This window comes from Seriola aureovittata, chromosome 17, assembly GCF_021018895.1.
Source record: "Seriola aureovittata isolate HTS-2021-v1 ecotype China chromosome 17, ASM2101889v1, whole genome shotgun sequence".
In the NCBI taxonomy this organism is placed as follows: domain Eukaryota; kingdom Metazoa; phylum Chordata; class Actinopteri; order Carangiformes; family Carangidae; genus Seriola; species Seriola aureovittata.
The window spans coordinates 20,093,063-20,112,404 of NC_079380.1; the positions used below are offsets into that span (position 1 = coordinate 20,093,063).

Sequence of the window (19,342 nt, forward strand, 5' to 3'; positions counted from 1 at the left end):
GGTGATAAAAACAACATAGTATAGTAAGGTATAAAAACGTCATAGTAACGTGAGGCATGAAAAGTGATAAAAACATCATAGTACAGTAAGGCATAAAAAGTGATAAAAACGTCATAGTAACGTAAGGCATAAAAAGTGATAAAAATCCATAGTATAGTGAGGCATAAAAACGTCATAGTAACGTAAGGCATGAAAAGTGATAAAAACGTCATAGTATAGTAAGGCATAAAAACATCATAGTAACGTAAGGCATGAAAAGTGATAAAAACATCATACTATTGTAAGGCGTAAAAACGTCATAGTAATGGAAGGCGTAAAAAGTGATAAAAATGTCATAGTAACGTGAGGCATAAAAAGTGATAAAAATCCATAGTATAGTGAGGCATAAAAACGTCATAGTAACGTGAGGCATGAAAAGTGATAAAAACATCATAGTAAAGTAAGGTGTAAAAACGTCATAGTAACGTAAGGCATAAAAAGTGATAAAAATGTCATAGTAACGTGAGGCATGAAAAGTGATAAAAACATCATAGTATTGTAAGGCATAAAAACGTCATAGTAACGTAAGGCATAAAAAGTGATAAAAATTTCATAGTAACACGAGGCATGAGAAGTGATTAAAACATCATAGTACAGTAAGGCATAAAAACGTCATAGTAACGTAAGGCATGAAAAATGATAAAAAAACATTATAGTATAGTAAGGCACAAAAAATTGATAAAAACATCATGGGATAGGTAGGAATAAAAAATTACTAAAATGTCATATATAGTAAGGCACAAAAAGCGATTAAAATGTCACAGTACAGTAAGGCATAAAAAGTCATGAAAAAGTCACAGTATGGTAAGGCTTAATAACGCAATAGTATAGTAAGTCCGTCATACACAAAAGTCATACAATTCATGGTGACATTTTCTTGGGATTTTTCAACAGAAATTAAATTCATACTTTGATATACCCACCATTTTATGTTTACTCCTGGTAGCAAGCTGACTGCCAGACTACAGCAGACAGAAGCCAGGGTTAGGTTGAGAGTTAACGCTAACTAACATGGTTAAATAACATCATTTGACATTTTTCTAGTGACATCAGGAACCACTGTGATATTCAGATAGCCCCCACCCTTTCAGTAAGTCAAATGCTAGCATGCCTAAACCATTGTCTTGTAAACGTTGCCACTTGCAGAACACATTGGAATGATCTAATATCAGTTCACTCCAAGTATAGTGTGAACAAGTTCACTCAAACATTTGAAGTGACAATTCTGTCCTCCCAAATTATTGGTAGGGACAGGTCCCTAAATCCATATGCAAACCTATGCCATTGTAAAAACCTATTAAAAGCTCAAGGAAACAAATTGGAGGACTGTCATTCGTCATGTCTAGGTTTCCCCATAGGACGTGAGCTTGGACAACAAATGAGGAAATGTCACCACCTTGTGGTCAGAGCAGAACAATACAAAACCATAAACCAATGAGGTATGTCATACTAACTAGATGGTAGTGTTTGTGGATATAAAAAAAGGTGGCATCAGCATGTGATCATTTAATGAGGCAAAATAATAAGATATTCACTTCAACACAGATATTTTATCTGATGTTTATAACTTTATATGCAAGAGCCATTCAGTAAATAAGTTGCCTGACTACTTATCCAACTGTCAATTTCAAATTTAGAATGTTAAATTTAAAATAATTTTTTAAAAAAAGGGTATCTAATAGTCAATTCTAAAAGCTAGCCACTGAGTTGGATTAATATCTCAAAACATACCTACATTTTTTAAAAAAAGGAAATATGGACAAGTCATAATTGATGCAGACAGACACCAAAGATCCAGCTCAAAATGTTTTATTCAGATTAACAGATCAGAAACAGTCACAATCTTTGTTTAAAATGTCCTGGAGGAGGCTTATAGGTAGTGAGGGCAAAGTCATAACCTAACAACATTCATCCTTCCATATGACATTTGAAAATAGCAATAACACCACGACGTACGAGCACTCAACTTCAAAGATTAATCAGAGTAGATATTGATTATGCTCAATGAATGAACAGCTGGAGCAGAAGGGGTGTGTAAATTTAAAGCCTGTGTTAAGATTTTCACTTCAGGCTCAATCCATAAGCTTTTGCATTTAGCTTTTGCTGCCCAGGGTATGCTTGTCAAACAGGTACTCTGCCATCTTGTTGTTGTGGGCATCCATACGGGTGAGGTTGGTGATGTAGTCACCCAGCTTCTTGATGGCCTCCACCTGCTCGTTCAGGTAGTGGGTCTCCAGGAAGTCACACAGCTGAGGGCCAGATGAGAGAACAATTAGTTGTTTGGTATAAGACAGATTTTCCTCACATTTTTGAATTTCTAGAGGTCAAAGGGTTTGTCTTGTTTTAGCTTTAACAGACTCATTCTACAACTTACATGTGGGTCTCCATGCTCTGAGGCCAGCTTGTGCAGGTCCAACAGGGCCTGGTTGACGCTCTTCTCCAGCTGCAGAGCGCCCTGCATGGCCTCCAGCCCGGTCCCCCATTCATCACGTTCCGGTTTCTACGGAAGAAAAACATTTAATTATAGCAGACTGAACTCCCATTACATTAAGCCTTGTGTACACATAGCACAATGATCTGAGTCAACAGTTTCTACACCAGCACCACTGCCTGTCTGATAACAAGCTCAGAGGATTAGCTCTGTTATTTGATAATGATTACTGAGGAAATCCATTAATTCAGACCAGATTTAGCCTGTGAGATAGGCTAACATGAAATGTATTATTAGTAAAATAGACTGCTACAACAGAGGTTTTCAATGTATTATAGATAGCAAACAGATTAGGGACAATTCTGTACAATAAAAATAAAGTTCTAACATCTTTGAGAACACCTTAAGATGCTCTCAAACGGGAGGGAACGAGAGTCAAAACACTGCACGTTTTCTTATGTACCAAACACGCTGGGTGTAGTTAGACATGTCATAATTGGTCCAGGTCGCTGGTCTGTACTGACCTTGATGTCCTGCAGGAAGATGCGTCCTCCTCTCTTGTTCTGGAAGGAGAGCAGCTTCTCAGCATGCTCCCTCTCTTCATCACTGTTCTCCTTGAAGAAATGGGAGAAGCCTGGGAGGGCCACATCGTCACGGGAGAAGTAAAAAGCCTGTGAGGGGACAGGTGAGGTAGGTAGAGGACAAGGACTGTTATTAGAAAACATCACCCATCATTATTTGGCTAAAAAACATTGTGACAAACAGCAGTTATGCAGTCAGACAGTGGTCAGACACATGAGTCATGAATTTGGATAGTCTGTGTCTGCAAGCCACCTAAGAATGACACAGCATTTTTTGTCAGGAGGGTGGAGCAAACACACACACATTTATCTGGCCACCTGCCAATCAGTGATAAACAACCAAGGCGAAAAGCAGTAACTCAGGCCCCAACTGCAATGCTGCATCAGTGCATTAAATAACTTGCAGAAAATATATGCAATTAACGACCCATTGTGTCTGAACCCTTTTAGGTAACTTGCAGTCAGTCAGTAAGCTACGGTAGGTAGTGGATACCCTATCATAACATAGCAGAAACATATAATACATCTATATTAATAGATACAATTACAAACAATAATTAAAGTGTCTTTCTTACCATGGAAGTGTATGTGTAAGAGGCAAACAGCTCCATGTTGACCATCCGGTTGATAGCGGCCTCACAGTCGCGGTGGTAGTTCTGACGCACTTGGGAGTCCATCTTGGCTGGCGTTTTCTTGTGCTTTTTCTTAGCAAAAAGGTACAAAAATAGAGCTTTACGTCGACTTCTTCAGTAGTGTTCAAGTAGAAAGGGATTTTGAGTTTCGTCAAGGCGTAGTGGTTGAAGTAAAGAGCGGGGACGAGCGAAGAAGTTCCGTTCAAACACTGTTGAAGCAAGAACTCCTCTACGATTTCTTCCCTGATGTGAAATGGTAGACGGGCAGCTCCGTGTATTTATACCCGGCGCGGACCTCGTGACGGATGTAACGTCACGCTGCACATTCCCACCAATCAGTGAGCTCAGGTAGCGCGTGAGCTGTGACATAAGAAATGAGGTTGCATTTATTTTTTTTCCTTATTCATGGAAACTTCAGGTTAATGTTTTATGTATTTATTCTGACCTACAGACAGACTTTTTTTTAAAGGGATAGGAAACTGCATTAAATTTGAGTTGAAATTCAAGTAAAGTGTACATTTAACAAAAGTAAAAAAAAAAGAAAAAAACATACTTCGAAATACAAACAGAGAAACAAAACAAAAACATTTCCCCCACTCAGGCTACAATAAAATAGACTTTTTGAAATATGACTTTTTATAATAGCCACATACAGCCAGCTTAACATGAACTTGTTTTAACTCGTAAATACACAGCATGGCATCTAAAAACAGCTGATAAGGTGTTTTCAACCAAGGTAGTCATTTCATTACTCAGTACCACAGCACTGTTGCGAAACACTAAGGTTGAAAAGCCTGGAAGTCCTATCATTGCTGGAACACTTTTTATATATAGTCATGCTGAAACAACTCAGGGACCAAGAAATTACTGTATGTAGGCCTACATTTTATTTGTTATTAAAGTTGCTTTTTTTTCAGGGACAATACCTCTTACTGTTTAGATGGATTAAGGGATCCAGATATATTTAGTTTAATACATATAATACATTAATAATGTGTGAGCCAAAAAAACACTTGCATTTCATCCTCGTGTCCGCATAAATTTCCTCTAATAGAAACTGAATTGACCACAGGGCTGAATATGTCTGTCTGTCTGTCTGTCTGTATGAATATATATGTGTATATACAGTATATGTGTCAGACGTGGTAGACTGTTTGGGATGTCCTCTGCCCCCTGCCCAAATGCATGGTGGGATGCGCTCCAGCTTTTATTCTCAATAGGATAAAAAGTTAGAGAATGTATAGATGGAATAAAACCATTATAAAAAAAAAGACAAGTGTGCTATGAAAGTTGATGTATTCACATTAATAAAGCACTGAAATCAGACATTTACTAAATGGGATGTGTTCAATTGGTCAGTACCAATACTGACGTAATAGGGTACATAAAAATAATGAATCAGATGGTGCAGTTACATATACACAGCAGTATTTTACAACTGAAAATAGTCTATCTGCTCTGTTAATCATGATCCTTTGTGGAAAGCCTAGTCCAACTTCTAACAAGAGGTTAAAGCAAACATTGACATTTGGGTTGAAGTGTCCTTATCAGACTATAATAAAGTGACACTGTGAGCCAGTAGTTTTCCACTTGCATAGATGTTTTTTTCAACTGTTAAAACCATGTAGATTTTAAAGGCCTTCTCACTCTGGATAGCACTCACAAAATACTGTCCTTAACAAAGTGTCTGGAGAAAACATGCGAGCCTTTAGGTTTAATGTCTCATACACACACAGTACTGGTTGGCACTATGCAGGCCGACAATGTCTGTCACTAAAATAAACATTGAAACAGGTTTTCTCTCCTTGGGGAAAATGAATATATTACATTCTGTAACAAACATATTTCAATGGTGATATGTTCATATTTTAATATATTTGTGACATTTTTGCCAGTAGCCATAGCCTTAGCATAGCTTCCAGAGCTAGAGCTAGATAACATGACTACTACAGCGTAACACAGCAGCATTTTAGTTTTTCACAGGAATTATCAAGAGAGGCGTTTATCTTACTGTAAATAAAATATTGCTGGTGTGGCTGCAGGTTAAAGAGCCTCCTTAATTTGAAAAACTACATGTGCCACATGTACTTATTATTATTATTTATGTAGCCTATTTCCATTAACTTAACCACTCTGTTGTCATCCCGTTTCATCTGACCCCTATTCTCTACACTGTGATTTTCAGGAGGGCTCTGTTGTACAAACTTCTAGAAACCTTCTCTCAGTGGTTTGTTGGCTTTAGCAGCACTTTCCTGGTAGATCATTTTCTTGGAAGTTACATCACTCCTATATAAATGCTTTCAACCTGCTTGAAAAATTGTTGTCATTAAAAAAAGTTTTTCAGCAAAATCCAGGCAGTAACAGATGACCATGTCTGTCTCATACAGGGTTCTCTGTGAAACAGTGTGAACAATACAGTGTGAGAAAGGAAGGGCTACAAACAGGAAGACATGTAGGGCTTAATGGTTTCAGATCCACTGTCTGTGCATGCTCTCCAGTTTAGCAAAAATGCATTAGAACTTTTATGCTTTTATTGTATGTGTCATAAAGTTAGGAACAATAAAACTGAAAAGTCACAGTAAAAAAAAAAAAAAGAAATCTATCATTACAGCACAACGTGTCCATATCCTACATCTTGAAAAAGTGAGTCAGCAGTTTACGCAGCACCTTTGCCTCTGCTGTACTTATTTTGTGCTGTGTCATGTCACATGATTAGTCAGTCTTCTACAAAAGTAGTGTCAAGTTCATCTGTGGATTGTGCTGTGTCATTGTTGTGACTCAGCATTCCACAGTTTCAACATCCCATCCTTCTAGGCAGTGATCTTGTGACCAAGGAACCGTCTGACTGGAAGTTCACGCCAGGGCTCTGCTGGATAGAACCAGTTTGGGGGAAAAGAGAAAGGAACAAGAAAGTGGAAAAAAGAGGAAGTGATAACAGGAGATGGATATGCATGAGGCAGTGTAGTGTGTGTGTAACAAGAAATAACATGAGCCAAGTTGAATTTTACTGGAATATCAAGAGTGTTTTTCTTCACATAGTAATGATTAGTTAAAAAAAATTAAACTAAAACTTTATAAAAACTGCTTTTTTAGACTCAAAGGAAACCAAAGCTTCTCCTGCTATAACCTGTACCCTGCTAGCATTAGCATTATAGGACATATTTCCTTGTTGTTTCCAAATGCATCATCGCATCAACTTTTCCACAGTTTTACTTGTTAAAGCAGGACATGCCCAGGTGAAATTAATGACTTTAATGACGTCTCCATTCAAGCAATTCAGCTGTAATAGCAATAGCTGCTGAGACATTTCACTCAAAAAAGAGGAAAAGTTATTAGGATACACACAATATCTGGTAGCTATGAATGTGAAGACTTTCAATAGTTGTTGGGGGTGATATCAATCTGGACCAAAATGTTGGACAAAACAAAAGCCCAAGAGCCATGCCAACAACATGGCTAAAAACATGACAAGAAAATGTGTAAATTCATTAAATTATCTTTTAATCATGGCTTTTGGACAGTGAGATACACAGCATACATTCTCTGGAAACTGACATATAAATTTGAGAAACATTTTTTATGATTATGGTTGTACAGTAATAAAAACGTTCCATACAGTACATTAGCATATCTGGATTGAGTTCACACAGGGTTGATCGATCTTTGCTCCGTCAGAGAGACATAACTGTAAGGGTCAGGAGGTTTCAGGTTACTGTGAAGATACTTGTAATAAATCGAGAAGAAATGTAATGACTAACAGAGAAAAGAAGCTTAATAGCAGAAGATAGAGGTAGAAAGAAAGCAGGTCATCGGGTAAGGCAAACCAACAATGAACTGGTCCTGCTGGCTAGTATCATCTGTGTAGCCACTGTCATCCTTCTTTGTCAAAAATGCAACACCATTACATTTAACTGAAATATTGTTTTATTGTAAACAATGCAGCTAATGTAGATTTTCTCGAACATGTCTGCTACTGCTTCTCTAACTAAAAAATGTCATGTAGATATGAATTTGTATTTATAGCACCTTGCTAGTTTGATGAAGTCATCACAGTGAAGGAATGTGTAATGAATACACCCCTGGTAGATCCTCTACCTAACAAATCACCTTATACATCGGCAATATTACGAACATGTGGCCGACATCAATGTATTTCTCTCTTTTTAGTCCATCAAAATCTGTCTGTTCTAAGTGCGTCATGTAAAATCCTCACTCAGTCTCTGTGGTGTAGTACTCCTGTCATAACCCCAAAATTCAATCTGCTCATATATTTAATCTTTTTCAAATTCTGCTCACTCACTCATAATCTGCTAAACAAATCCCTGTGGCCTTCACTTCTATCTGCCCCCTTCGTTCATTCTAGCAAATACAGTAAGAGCCATAATTTTAACAGCAATGAAGGCTTTTACTTTTGTTTTCCACAAACAACAAAAATGATAATGAACTTTTAAAAACATATTCTGAGGGCGGACATGATTTAAATCTCAGCCGTCTGTTAGAATTATTCAGTTCATTAAGTGCACATTAAATGATGTTCATCAACTGTTATAAACTTTAAGTGCCATTTAGGATCCTTTGTGAAAACATTTGAAGTTGTAGGTGAACTCTGACCCTTTTAGAATAAAATCTTATATTTATTTAATTGTTGTTTAGTTTATATCAAATAAAATATAATAGCACAGAATTTGATATCATCACATGTTCCTCTATGGGTATTTCATATGACCATGGGGTTGATGAAACCCTTTGAAAACTCTTGAAAATAATTGAAAATTGTAAACGCTGAGCTGCATATTATGATATTAACATTTTATTGGCTCCAACATCTGTATTTATTTCATTTTCTTTGATTGTTGCCCAATTTACTTGATGCTTCGTAGGCACAGTGTTCGCCTTACCAAAAAACACAAGACCAAAAAAAGTAAGAAATTGATTAAACAGTGTTTTAACTGGTGTAGGCTGCAAGCATTAGTGTGTTGGGTTAACTTGCTACTGTACATTGGGGACGTTAGTAAGTTACAGTGTGTCACTTCCAAGGCCAAGCCTATTATTAACTAAGTGCATTAGCTTGTGAGGTTGCAGGTTACATTATAAAAAAGAAAAAAAAAACTTATGTTATGTTTAATTTCCCCTCTGTGTAGAATCCTGGTTAATGTCAGTTAATGCATGATATGCATGTAGCCATCAATAGCATATTGAAGACTCTTTAAAATGGTCCTGATTATAAAATGAATCACTTGGAGACATTAGTAGGTCAGCTGGGATTTTCAACCAGGTTATGCAGGTTATGTTAGTTTAATTCTAACCAGCTCCAGCTGATGGAATCTGCTAATTCAGAAATTACAAACCTGCCACAGAGAGCTTGATAGGCGTAGCAGCAGTAACTAAAGAGGGCGGGGCTTAGCAAACAGTCAGTTACTGGGAGCATTTGTTGTCTGCTCACTTTTAATTTCATGGGCATCTTATGATTTTTCATGGTCACAGTATTTGATCCTTCCTGCTCAATCTACATCCTCCAGGTCACAGATACCTATAGAGTTTAACTGTGACTCTTCATTCCTCTGTCTTTCCTTCTCTATCTCGCCACCTTCGTCTTTCTGTCTTCTTATGCGGTGGGAATCCACACACTCTTCCACTGGACGGCGTTTCTCCACATTTCTTCCAGGAGCGTGGGATGAGACTGAGTCCAGTCCTTCCCGCCGTCTCTCTCCTCCTGGCAGAAAAGGCGCAGGGTTTTCAGAGGACTGGTGCAGGTGTGCTGGAGGTACTGACAGCCCTACAGCAGGAAGCAGGAGACAAAAGGAGGACGTGTAGTAAGAATTGTGACTCGTTTCCTACACATTTTTAAGTTGGGAGTTGGGACTTTGACTAATTCTGCATTCAGGAGCTCAGGTCTCTCACAAAATTTGAACAGTAGAGTATATGTTGGTCTCTTGTCCCTCACTCACCTCAGCACTACCCCAGTACCAGATGGCCTTGATGACACTGTGAGTAGCCAGAGCCACTGTCAGCTGGTCCCTACTTCCTGAAATGACGTTTACCAAACCTGCGGGCAGGTCTGACGACTGGAGCACCTGAAGAGGAGGAGGAGGAAAATGGATGATGAAGATTAAATCAGTGTTTACAGATACATTAACAGGTGTACTCAGGTGTTTTCGCTAGCGATTTGTAATGGCGTTTCTGATGCAGATGTTTTGACTATGGCACATTTAAAAGGGTCTGTTCTTATTTTTATTAATTATACAATAACATTGAGTGATATTAACTAACTGCTCTCTGCCTGGACTTTATAGTCAGGTTTCTATTCAAATTAAATCTGAGTTTCCATCCATTGCTGTTATGGAAAAAATTAGGAGCTTGAACATGGAGATAAAGCTGGGGTCACCAGTCCTCCAGTCGGCCAATTAAACCACCGCAGAAGAGGGAGCAATGAGGTGATGTAATTAAAAGAGTTCCAGTCAAACTTGTACATGTGTACAGTTGTTTTGTGTCTCTTTTTGTCTGTTTGCCATGATTTATTCCACAAAAACTTGCATGATATTTTTTGCTTTTATTAAAATTTAGTGTGTTTCAAAAAAATGTGTACAAACACTGTATGAGAGACTGGACGTCGCAAGAATGAAAGGGGGTTGAAACAGGGCTGATTATTACTGACATGATGAGTCATTAAATGACCCTGCACCAGTTTCTAGGACTTTAACCTCAAATTAATTACTGGATCTTTCTATTCATACAAAGAAACTAAAAACTTTTTCCAATTAAAACGATTTCTCGGGTCACCACACTTAACACATCTCGACACTTGCCTGAACGAATGCCAAGACCGGCAGTGGATTTTTCTGACTGGGGACCATGATGACGGCGTTGCCAGTGGCGACGGCTGCCCCAAGAAGTGTTACCATGGAGAGGAGGGCGTTCTTATCTGGGAGGACGAGCCCGACGACTCCCAGGGCTTCAGGGAGGGAGAGAGCAGAGCCAGACTGAGGCACAGGCTGAAGGAGAGGGAAAAATTTATTCAGGGTAAAACTGAACAGAGTCTCGAAATGAATAAAGATGCAAAACAAAGGACTTTTATGCAGAAGATTCTTTTATAAATTTTGTATAATATAAAAAAGCCTCACCAGAGTTCCTCCTTGGACTTTGTCACAGTAAGCTGCCCAATCATTGAGCCTCGCTGAGCTGAGGTCCACCTCCTTCTCAGCCTCATCCATTGACAGACCGGTCTGAACGTTGATTGACAAAGCTATGTCCCGCCTCTTTGCTTCCAGGCCCTTGGCCAGAGAGTAGAGCGACTGAGCACGTGCAGACGGACTTTTTTTCATCCAGCTAGAGGAGAGGAAGGATGGTATAAGAAATATTGTGATCAAACCCTGGTGCCGAACATCAATGTGTGTCTTTGTCTGTTTTTTGTTTTTTTCCTGCAGGAAAACCATAGTGAGCATGAACTGTACCTTTAAAGGTCTGCATGTGGTAACAAGAAGAGTTCAGTGCATCAAACTGTTGATACATGTTGCTGATACCTGTATACTTTGTTTATATACTTTGTATGACTCAGCATATTTGTCTTTGTTTTGTTTTATTTTCCAAAGTCAAGTTGGACTTTGACTGGTCAAAAACACACAGAGACCACTGTGTTGTGAAACACCTTCCTCCATGTGCGTCCTTGTGAAAGTCTGAAAATGTCAATAGATCCTTTATGGAGGCAAAATTTCAACTCTCACAGTTTTATATGTAGGAAAAAATTGACAGTTTTCAGGCTGTTTAGCTTTTAACAGTGGTTAAATTTTAACTAAGATAAGGAAATTGTGTGTTTAACCTGTCAAATTACAGAATATACTCAACACACTAATGGGCTCCAAATGGAACTGAATTAAGAACTGCATATGTAATTTGCTGTGTAGTGAAGCAACTGATTACCTTTTGGTTGGAGAGAGAAGTTCTGATAGAAAAAGAAATTACTACACATCTTTGTTTTACGGTTCAGGAGAAACAGAAATTTCAGTCTGGCCTATAAATATTCTCCAAAAAATAAATGATACAAAATGTTGCATGTATTTTATTTATTTCAGGAGCCTGATCCACAAAAACAGCAGAGAACAAAGAAAACTGAGTTTTTCATAGCGCCTTCTACACATCAATGTAAAATATACGTGTAAACTTCTTCTCAATGTTTTACTTCGGATCAATACATTTAGCATTTAATCTTTAATTGCTGCAAAGTGTTTCGTCCCTGTATAAATATATTTTGAAAACATTTTACCAGTTATCCGTTCAGCCAATCTAAGCCTTGTAAATGATTAATGACTGAACTAGCATGACTATAACGCAGCAGTGTGAATTTTTTCCCAATTTAGGTTCTTTCTTTGCTGCAGTTATGTTTTTTTTTAAGTTAATGCATATGTGCAGAGACTGCATATGAATTATCTTATAATCCACTGAAATGAAATGGTGGCCCTGCCCTTTATTTCCTTGCTGCCATGAGGAATCACAGCTGTTGATGATGTTTTTTTCACCAAATCTGATCAGCTGTTCTGGAACCAAAACTCTGAGTTCAGGGTTAAGAGTTTGGAGTTTGCTCAGCCCCCTCTCTGGAACCGACCACAGCTCTCACTGGATATGTATGAATTTGTCCCCTGGGTTTGTGAGTTTGCAAGAACGATATACATTTGTGGTTTTTAGCTGGACTTTGATATCCCAGCTTGCTAGCATGTGTCTTTTGTGTCAGTGTGTGTGTGTGTGTGTGTGTGTGTGTGTGTGTGTGTGAGTGAGTTTCTTGTGTGACAAAGTTCTCACCCAGGCTGGACTTTGATCGCTGCCTCCACGGCATTACGGACGTCTTTCCGGCCTCCATCTGGACAATAGGCCAACACACTGCCGCCTCCTGGTGGCTGCACGGCCACAGTGCAGCCAGACTCAGATTTACACGCTTTACCTCCGACGAACTGCAGGTAGGACTTCGGAGCACTGAGGGGAGAGAAGGAAAGAAGAGAGGGGTGCATGTAGACAGATGTGCACCCAACAAATCAGTTGCCTGCATTGAATTATGCTGTGAGTTACTATAATGTGCTTATGCTGCTATGGCACTTTGTGACACCTTATGAACACGCCTCGTAGTAAAGAGAGCATTACAAACCCACCTGGCAGCGTCTGAATCATCAGGAATGATAGCTGGAGATGCTGCTGTTCCAAACTTTGTGTAGTCCATAGAGACAGGGGAGGAACGAGGAAGAGGAGGAGAGGAAGAACAGGACGAGTGTAGGAACTGGTACAGACCCTGTCAGAAAGCACAGAGGAGGTCAACGTACAATACAAGACACTTCTGCCTGGTGAACCATTCTTCTGTTATGTTAGATCCCTGCCGGTGTTTATGAAGCTCCAGAGGTGGCAAAAGGTTTTTAGACGAATCAAAGATATAACTGCGTAGATGTCAATGGACTGCCAATCACCGATACTCGACCCTATTGCACAGGGGCATACTCAGTTGTCTTGTATATTGTCTCTATTCCTTATTTTCACAACAAGACTGATTCCTCACCACAGACACCATGCCTCTATCTTCATCTTTGAGCACATGACTCTTATATTTATAAAGGAAAACAACAGAAATAAGTTTGTTGCTACAGCTCAGTCAGTTTCAGGGCTCCATGGGCTGAAACCCACCTCCTGTCCTCCGTCAGTGCAGGTGCCGCTGTCTTTGTGACCAGAGACGGGCATACAGGGGTCAGACACAGAGTGTGAATTCACCCACACTGAGCCGACAGACAGCCTGGGGAGAGACAAAGGAGACCAAAACATCATTGGGAAGAATTAGACCCTCAATAGAAATTTTCCAAAATAAATATTTACAAAAGAAAAAGAAAAAAAGGGATTTGGAGGAAGACAGATGCAGTAAAGAAACAAACAATACAAGAAAATTAAGATGGGACAGAAAAAGAAGAGGAGAGATGAACCTCTTTGCTGTCTCCAGAGCCAGAGTGAGATCTTCAGTCCAGATGGAGGCGGCCAGGCCATGAGGACTGTGGTTCCCTGTGTAGAACAAAGGCCATTACTGTGGTTGAAGGGGAAAATTCACTGTTAAAAGACAAAGTGTTATACTGATCTGAAATTTGTTTTACTGAAAAGAGAAACCGCTGTTAATCAGAGAAAAGCTCATACATTTGACATTTATATCTCACTCACTATGATGATGAATGAATGCGGATAAAATGTTTCACGTAATATGTTCAACAAGTCTCTCATGAGCGTACCATGGGTACCATCACTGTATCCACGGTGATTCACTGGCAACTGAAGTAAAAAACTGAAAATAAGCTTCCAGTTTTAGCAGAGAAATGATCATATTGACGGAAAATGCCCATTATCAGATAACTTCCTCACTGCTTCAACTACCTTCACTCTTGTATCTGTATCCACAGAGGCCTCCTTACCCAGGGTCACTGCTTCTGTGTTGCTTCTGAAGCTCATGAGAGGCAGCAGCGGTCCAGGAGCAGGGCTGACCACAAATGAAGAGGAGGGGGCGGCTCCACAGAGCACTGTGGGAGGGTACAGGGCACCCGAAGGTGGGGCAGCGCAGGACTGAACCAACTGAGGAGAGGGAGAAGAATAATGTTATTTACTGAAAACAAACCAAACACCTGCAGGTTACAGCTTCTTACATATAAGCTTTCTTTTCTTTCCTTTTGCTAGTGAACATTATTATCTTTGACATTTCATATGTGGAACTGACAAAAGGTAATAAAAGGTTACCACACAAATAAAATAACTAAATACAACTATAAATAATACTGTTAGTTAGTTTGCCGTTATGAGAAACGCGACATTACATCACACATATCTATAAAATACCAAGGACAAGACTTTTGGCTTGTGGGCCTTGATGAAGACATGAACTTTAATATGAAGAAAATGTTATAAAGCATGATGTCTGACAACTTCCACACAGTGTAAAGATTATGTGTGGATTATTTAATGAAAAAATAATCAGGCTTCCACTTGCATGAAATCCACCATGGTGGTTTGTAGTTACTGGTCATGATGTCATCCACAAGTTAAACATATTTAAGCATAAAATATATCTCAATTTTTAAAATAAAAAATCAAATTCAAATGTGGTTAGTTTAGAGATAGTGTGAACTCGCTCTACTCTCAGTCACTCATTGTCAAAATCAATGCTCAGCTTTTTCTGACTAACCGTGGCCCCCTGCTGCTGAGCCCCTTGTACTGCAGCGTCCACCTGGACCCTGTCTGCATCACTGGCCAGGCCAACACACTTCATCCCTGCCATACGCAGCTTGAGACGGGCCACAACCCTTTCCAACACGTTCTCCTGCACGCACAACACCCAGTTGACCTGAGGGGTGAGAGGAAGAGAGGACTGTTAAAGAGACTGCTGAAGGGATGTGGTGATCTGAGGACAATTTTTATGTGAATCACCTCTTTCTTCTTCTTGAAGGCAGTCTCTAACACTCCGTCCACAGCGCTGTCAATGTCAGCTGACTCAAAAATGATGATGGGACATGTGGCACCGATGCAGGGGGAGACGGAAATGGGAACACCCATACCTGCTGCTGCCTTACACAGCATCACTCCATCCTGAAAGAGGAGGGAAATTTTGTGGTATTGTTTAAGAAATTTTTTAAAACCTTAAAAACCAGTTAACAACTCTCTAATTTGAAATGTAAAACCAAATTCCTCTCACACACACCTGCTTGTTGCCGCTGTAGGTGACGTAGCTAATGCTAGGGTTCTGGGCCACTTTGGCACCCAGCAACATGTCACTTCCTGTTAAGACATTAAGAGCCCCAGCGGGAAGTCCTGCACTCATAAAGAGCTGTGCCAACAGGAGCGCTGGAGGGGCGGTGCTCCGACCTGGGACAACGATGACAGAGTTGCCTAGGAGGAGGAAGGATTCAGTTATTCAACACATGTCTTAAAACAGCTCTGAATAAAAATGAACAAAACAAAAATATGGATTTCATTAGATCAACAGAAACTTAAACTGCAACTACTGATCACCAATGTGAGAATTTGCTGCTTGATTTATCATGAATGGACATGGGCTCTAAGAAACAGTGATGGCCATTTTCATTGTCTTAATTAATTTATCAATCAAGTCAAAAATCAGCAGATTAGTCAACATTAATCATTAGTTGCAGCCCTACATTTGATCGTTATTTACTGAGTGATGTCTTTCTCGTTAATACTGCGTGTTTCTTACCCATGGCCAGTGCTGGTACGACTTTGAGCATGAGGGAATAGAGAGAGCAGTCATCAGAGACGACCACTGCCACCACACCTGGAAAAGAAGGAAGAAGAAACAAAATTAGATCCAATTAAAACAAATGACCTCTAAACTAAGATTCTTGTACGTAAACAAACCCTCGTTCCCTCACCCAGTGGTGTCCAGCTGGTGATGAGAGTGTCTCTGAGCTGAGCCCAGCTGCTGTAGTACTGCAGCAGTCTGACCAGGCTGGAGGGCGAGCAGGACGCCTCGCACAGCTCACACAGCTCCGACACACACTTACTGTGCTGCCCGAGAACGCTCACCAACCTGTTGTCGAAGGACAAACGAACACAGATCGTAAGAGTGGAGCAGACTGGTGGTAAACTGGCTCAAACACTGGTGTGATCGTTTAATCTCTACAGTAGAACAGTCAGCGCTGAGTTCGTCCTACCTGAGCAGCACTTTAGCTCTGTTGTAGCAGCTCAAGCCACTCCAGGCCTTGTAGCCACTGACAGCTGAGGAGGCACACTGGGAAACATCGTCCTGAACAGCGCACACGGTGTTGCACACATCACCACCTGGAGAGCAGAAGAGTAAAATTGGATTCATGCGGTCGGTTTCATCATTGTTTAAAGTATTTAATTTGTCAAATCAGCTCCAAACAAACTGATGCAGGTAACTCTATTAACAGTTTGTGGTCTTGTATTGTAATAGCAATTAATTTTTAGCAAACATGCACATTCATTTTGGTACTACGTCACATCAAAGTCATATCTAGGTTATGTTAATGTTCTGCATTTGCTGGTTATAAACTGTTTGAATTATCTGCCATCCAAGATGCTGCTTTCCGTGCCCTGCAAGTTCAGGCTGCTCTAACCTTTAGAATCGGCCAAGGAGCGAGTCTGTCTGTCTGCTGGACGGACAAACTTGCCATCGATGAAAAGACCCAGAGAACGAGAATGATGATCCAGCCAGGCCTGGTGGAGGAGACATTAACAAGCATTATTCAAGCTGAGGTGAAAGCCTAAAACATGGCAACCTAAACCACCTCTTTTTTTCATTATGAATAAAATACACATTAGGTGATCTGATGACAAGTAGACAGCTCTGAAAACAGCTGTAAGTGAATCCAAAACACAAATCACACAGGAGAGCCAGCGGCTCCAAAAGTGGGTGCCATGGCATCTTGAGGCACCTAAAAAAGAAGCGAAGGGTGCTGCAAGATTTGTTGATTTCTATTTTCTATTGCACATTTATAATGACATTTCACCTCATTAACTAACAAGGTGATATCTACATAATCTATAGTTTATGTAATGTTTTTAAACATTAAAATGAAAGAAATTTTTGAAAAAAATCATCATTAAAAACCCTGTTACAAATGCAGGAAAACATAATCTACCTTTGGAAGGAATGGACATAATCACAGAAATGAAGCATGCTTTCAAATTTAATTCCCCGAGTTTGTTAAATGAACAACACTAATGAAATCTTGTAGTTATAATGGCTTTAAATAAAGCAGATCTGTCACTGTACATACATGAGCTATAACCAAACCTATGCTCATATGTTATTGGTCAGGAAGACGCCACCTCTGCTGGACAATGACTGATAAAAGGCGGACTGGGCAGACGGTGTGTCAACTATTTACAGGCAGAAGACCAAAGTACAGAGCTGAACCATGAAGCTGATCTTCATATAGAAACTAAGACCATATACTCTCAAGTAAAATGTCACATTTACTTTCCCACTAACAGTTGTATTTAGTGATGGTCGATTATTTTTGGCAACAAATAATTGGTCAATAGTATTTTTGTGCTTTTTTTCAAAATATTTTCAGGTTTATTTTCTCCTCCAATGCCACAGACAACATTATACACCTGTCACACAGTTTAGGTAGGACTCCTCATGACGGGGAAACTGAACTCTATGTGATAATCAGTGGACTGGCCCGTAAAGATAAGCTCTCTAATAAGATAGGCTAAAACAGTGCACGCCACTATGGGCCCGAATGACAGAGAATGCATCTTCAACTTAAGACAAAAAATTAAGACAGTGCTTGTAATGGTTTTCCACACATTAACAATTAGGTGATTATAATATTTTGTCCACCTCTCCTGGCAGAAATTGGGGTACATTACATATAAGTCAGTGCATATTATTTCTGTCCCTTAAACAATCATCAAAAACTTGTAAACTTGCACCACAACTTCCTAAACATCAGAGGTAAAAATCATATGTGATTCTCCTCCTGGGACAAACATACTAAGTCTAGGCTCAGACGATGAGGAGGGTCCAATTCTGGCTAACATGTTTAATGGCTGTGAGCACTTGCACATCATTATTCAATTCACAGGTTTGTATACATGTGCTGAACCACAGCATACATGTATTCATGTGTATTTATTTTCCTATGGACGACACAAAATGTGAAGGAGATGGTTATTGCAACCTAAAGGTAAAATCCACCAACAAATGCAGAGGTCACATTATAATATTGTACAGTTATGTTTTCATTTGGTGAACCAGTGTGGCATTGTAGCAGAATGATAATAGGGATGAACCACTTTGGAGCAGTTTGCTAGAGAGCGAATGACTGAATAACTACCAGGGCACATATAGAGACTGTACTGGGATATGGCAACCAACATCTACACACCCAGCAAATCTGCTACATCAGGAAGTTTTAATGCTCTGATTTGACTCTGGGAAGTAAATGAAACCGAAAACAGTCATCAAATATCAGTGGGTTAAGTTCCCTTAAGTGGAAATGTTTGTGCCAACATCTGTCTTGGCTTCACTGGAGACATTTCGTAACTAACTTCTGCACGGTCTAAGTCACATGTTTGCCTTGTGAGTTACAGTCAACTAACAGTTAATGAATTTCACATGGGTGAACAGTGTAACATGTACATGCTAACCCCTTGTGAGCAGTAAAACTGGGTCATATTTTGTTTTATCCCAACCATAGCCGCGGCATCTATTCCTCTGTTGAATATTGGGTAGGTAACTTTACCTGTGCAGTGGCAGTGCTGGAAGTTGCTGCTGGTCCGTTCTCCATGCTTTGAAAAATATCGTGCACTGTCTTGTTGGTGCTACCAGCCATAATAGTTACCAACCTAGAAAGGAGGTAAATCTCCCAAGCGCTCTGTATTCGTTTCTGGAAGCTGTTCGGAGAGAGAACCCCTACTTTGACGCTTTGATGGCACCTACAAGAAATTAAGTAGAAAACAGCAGCAAGAAGACGACAGAGGTGTCACCCCACGTCAAATGCAACGTGCTAGCTTCCCTCCCACTGAAAATCCTCGAGACTTGCTCGGTACAACTACATTGAACTACACGGAGCGAGAGGTTTCTCTCCCGCTTACTTCCGGTTTCTAGGGGTTCGTTTAATAAAGCGGATTTAGGTAGATAATATAATTTTGTAAGTCACCGA

The 19,342-nt window shown here is 39.7% G+C and overlaps 2 protein-coding genes across 2 annotated transcripts; both read right to left on the bottom strand.

Moving 5' to 3' along the window:
* Window positions 1–1,832: 1,832 nt before the first annotated feature.
* On the bottom strand, window positions 1,833–3,940 carry LOC130185830 (ferritin, liver middle subunit). Its single transcript, XM_056402517.1, has 4 exons — window positions 3,627–3,940; window positions 2,995–3,141; window positions 2,414–2,539; window positions 1,833–2,288 (listed from the first exon to the last, which is right to left on the bottom strand). Exons 1-4 carry the CDS (start codon window positions 3,726–3,728, stop codon window positions 2,133–2,135), a joined length of 531 nt encoding a protein of 176 aa, XP_056258492.1. The 5' UTR covers window positions 3,729–3,940; the 3' UTR covers window positions 1,833–2,132.
* Window positions 3,941–7,163: 3,223 nt separating this feature from the next.
* aldh16a1 (aldehyde dehydrogenase 16 family, member A1) lies at window positions 7,164–19,272 on the bottom strand. Its single transcript, XM_056402242.1, has 17 exons — window positions 18,923–19,272; window positions 16,784–16,883; window positions 16,358–16,484; window positions 16,076–16,233; window positions 15,901–15,978; window positions 15,388–15,575; window positions 15,117–15,275; window positions 14,875–15,033; window positions 14,111–14,267; window positions 13,634–13,709; window positions 13,344–13,449; window positions 12,821–12,957; window positions 12,477–12,647; window positions 10,805–11,009; window positions 10,490–10,675; window positions 9,632–9,757; window positions 7,164–9,459 (listed from the first exon to the last, which is right to left on the bottom strand). The coding sequence occupies exons 1-17, from the start codon at window positions 19,010–19,012 to the stop codon at window positions 9,289–9,291; spliced, it is 2,394 nt and encodes a 797-aa protein (XP_056258217.1). The 5' UTR covers window positions 19,013–19,272; the 3' UTR covers window positions 7,164–9,288.
* Between the last annotated feature and the right edge of the window lie 70 nt (window positions 19,273–19,342).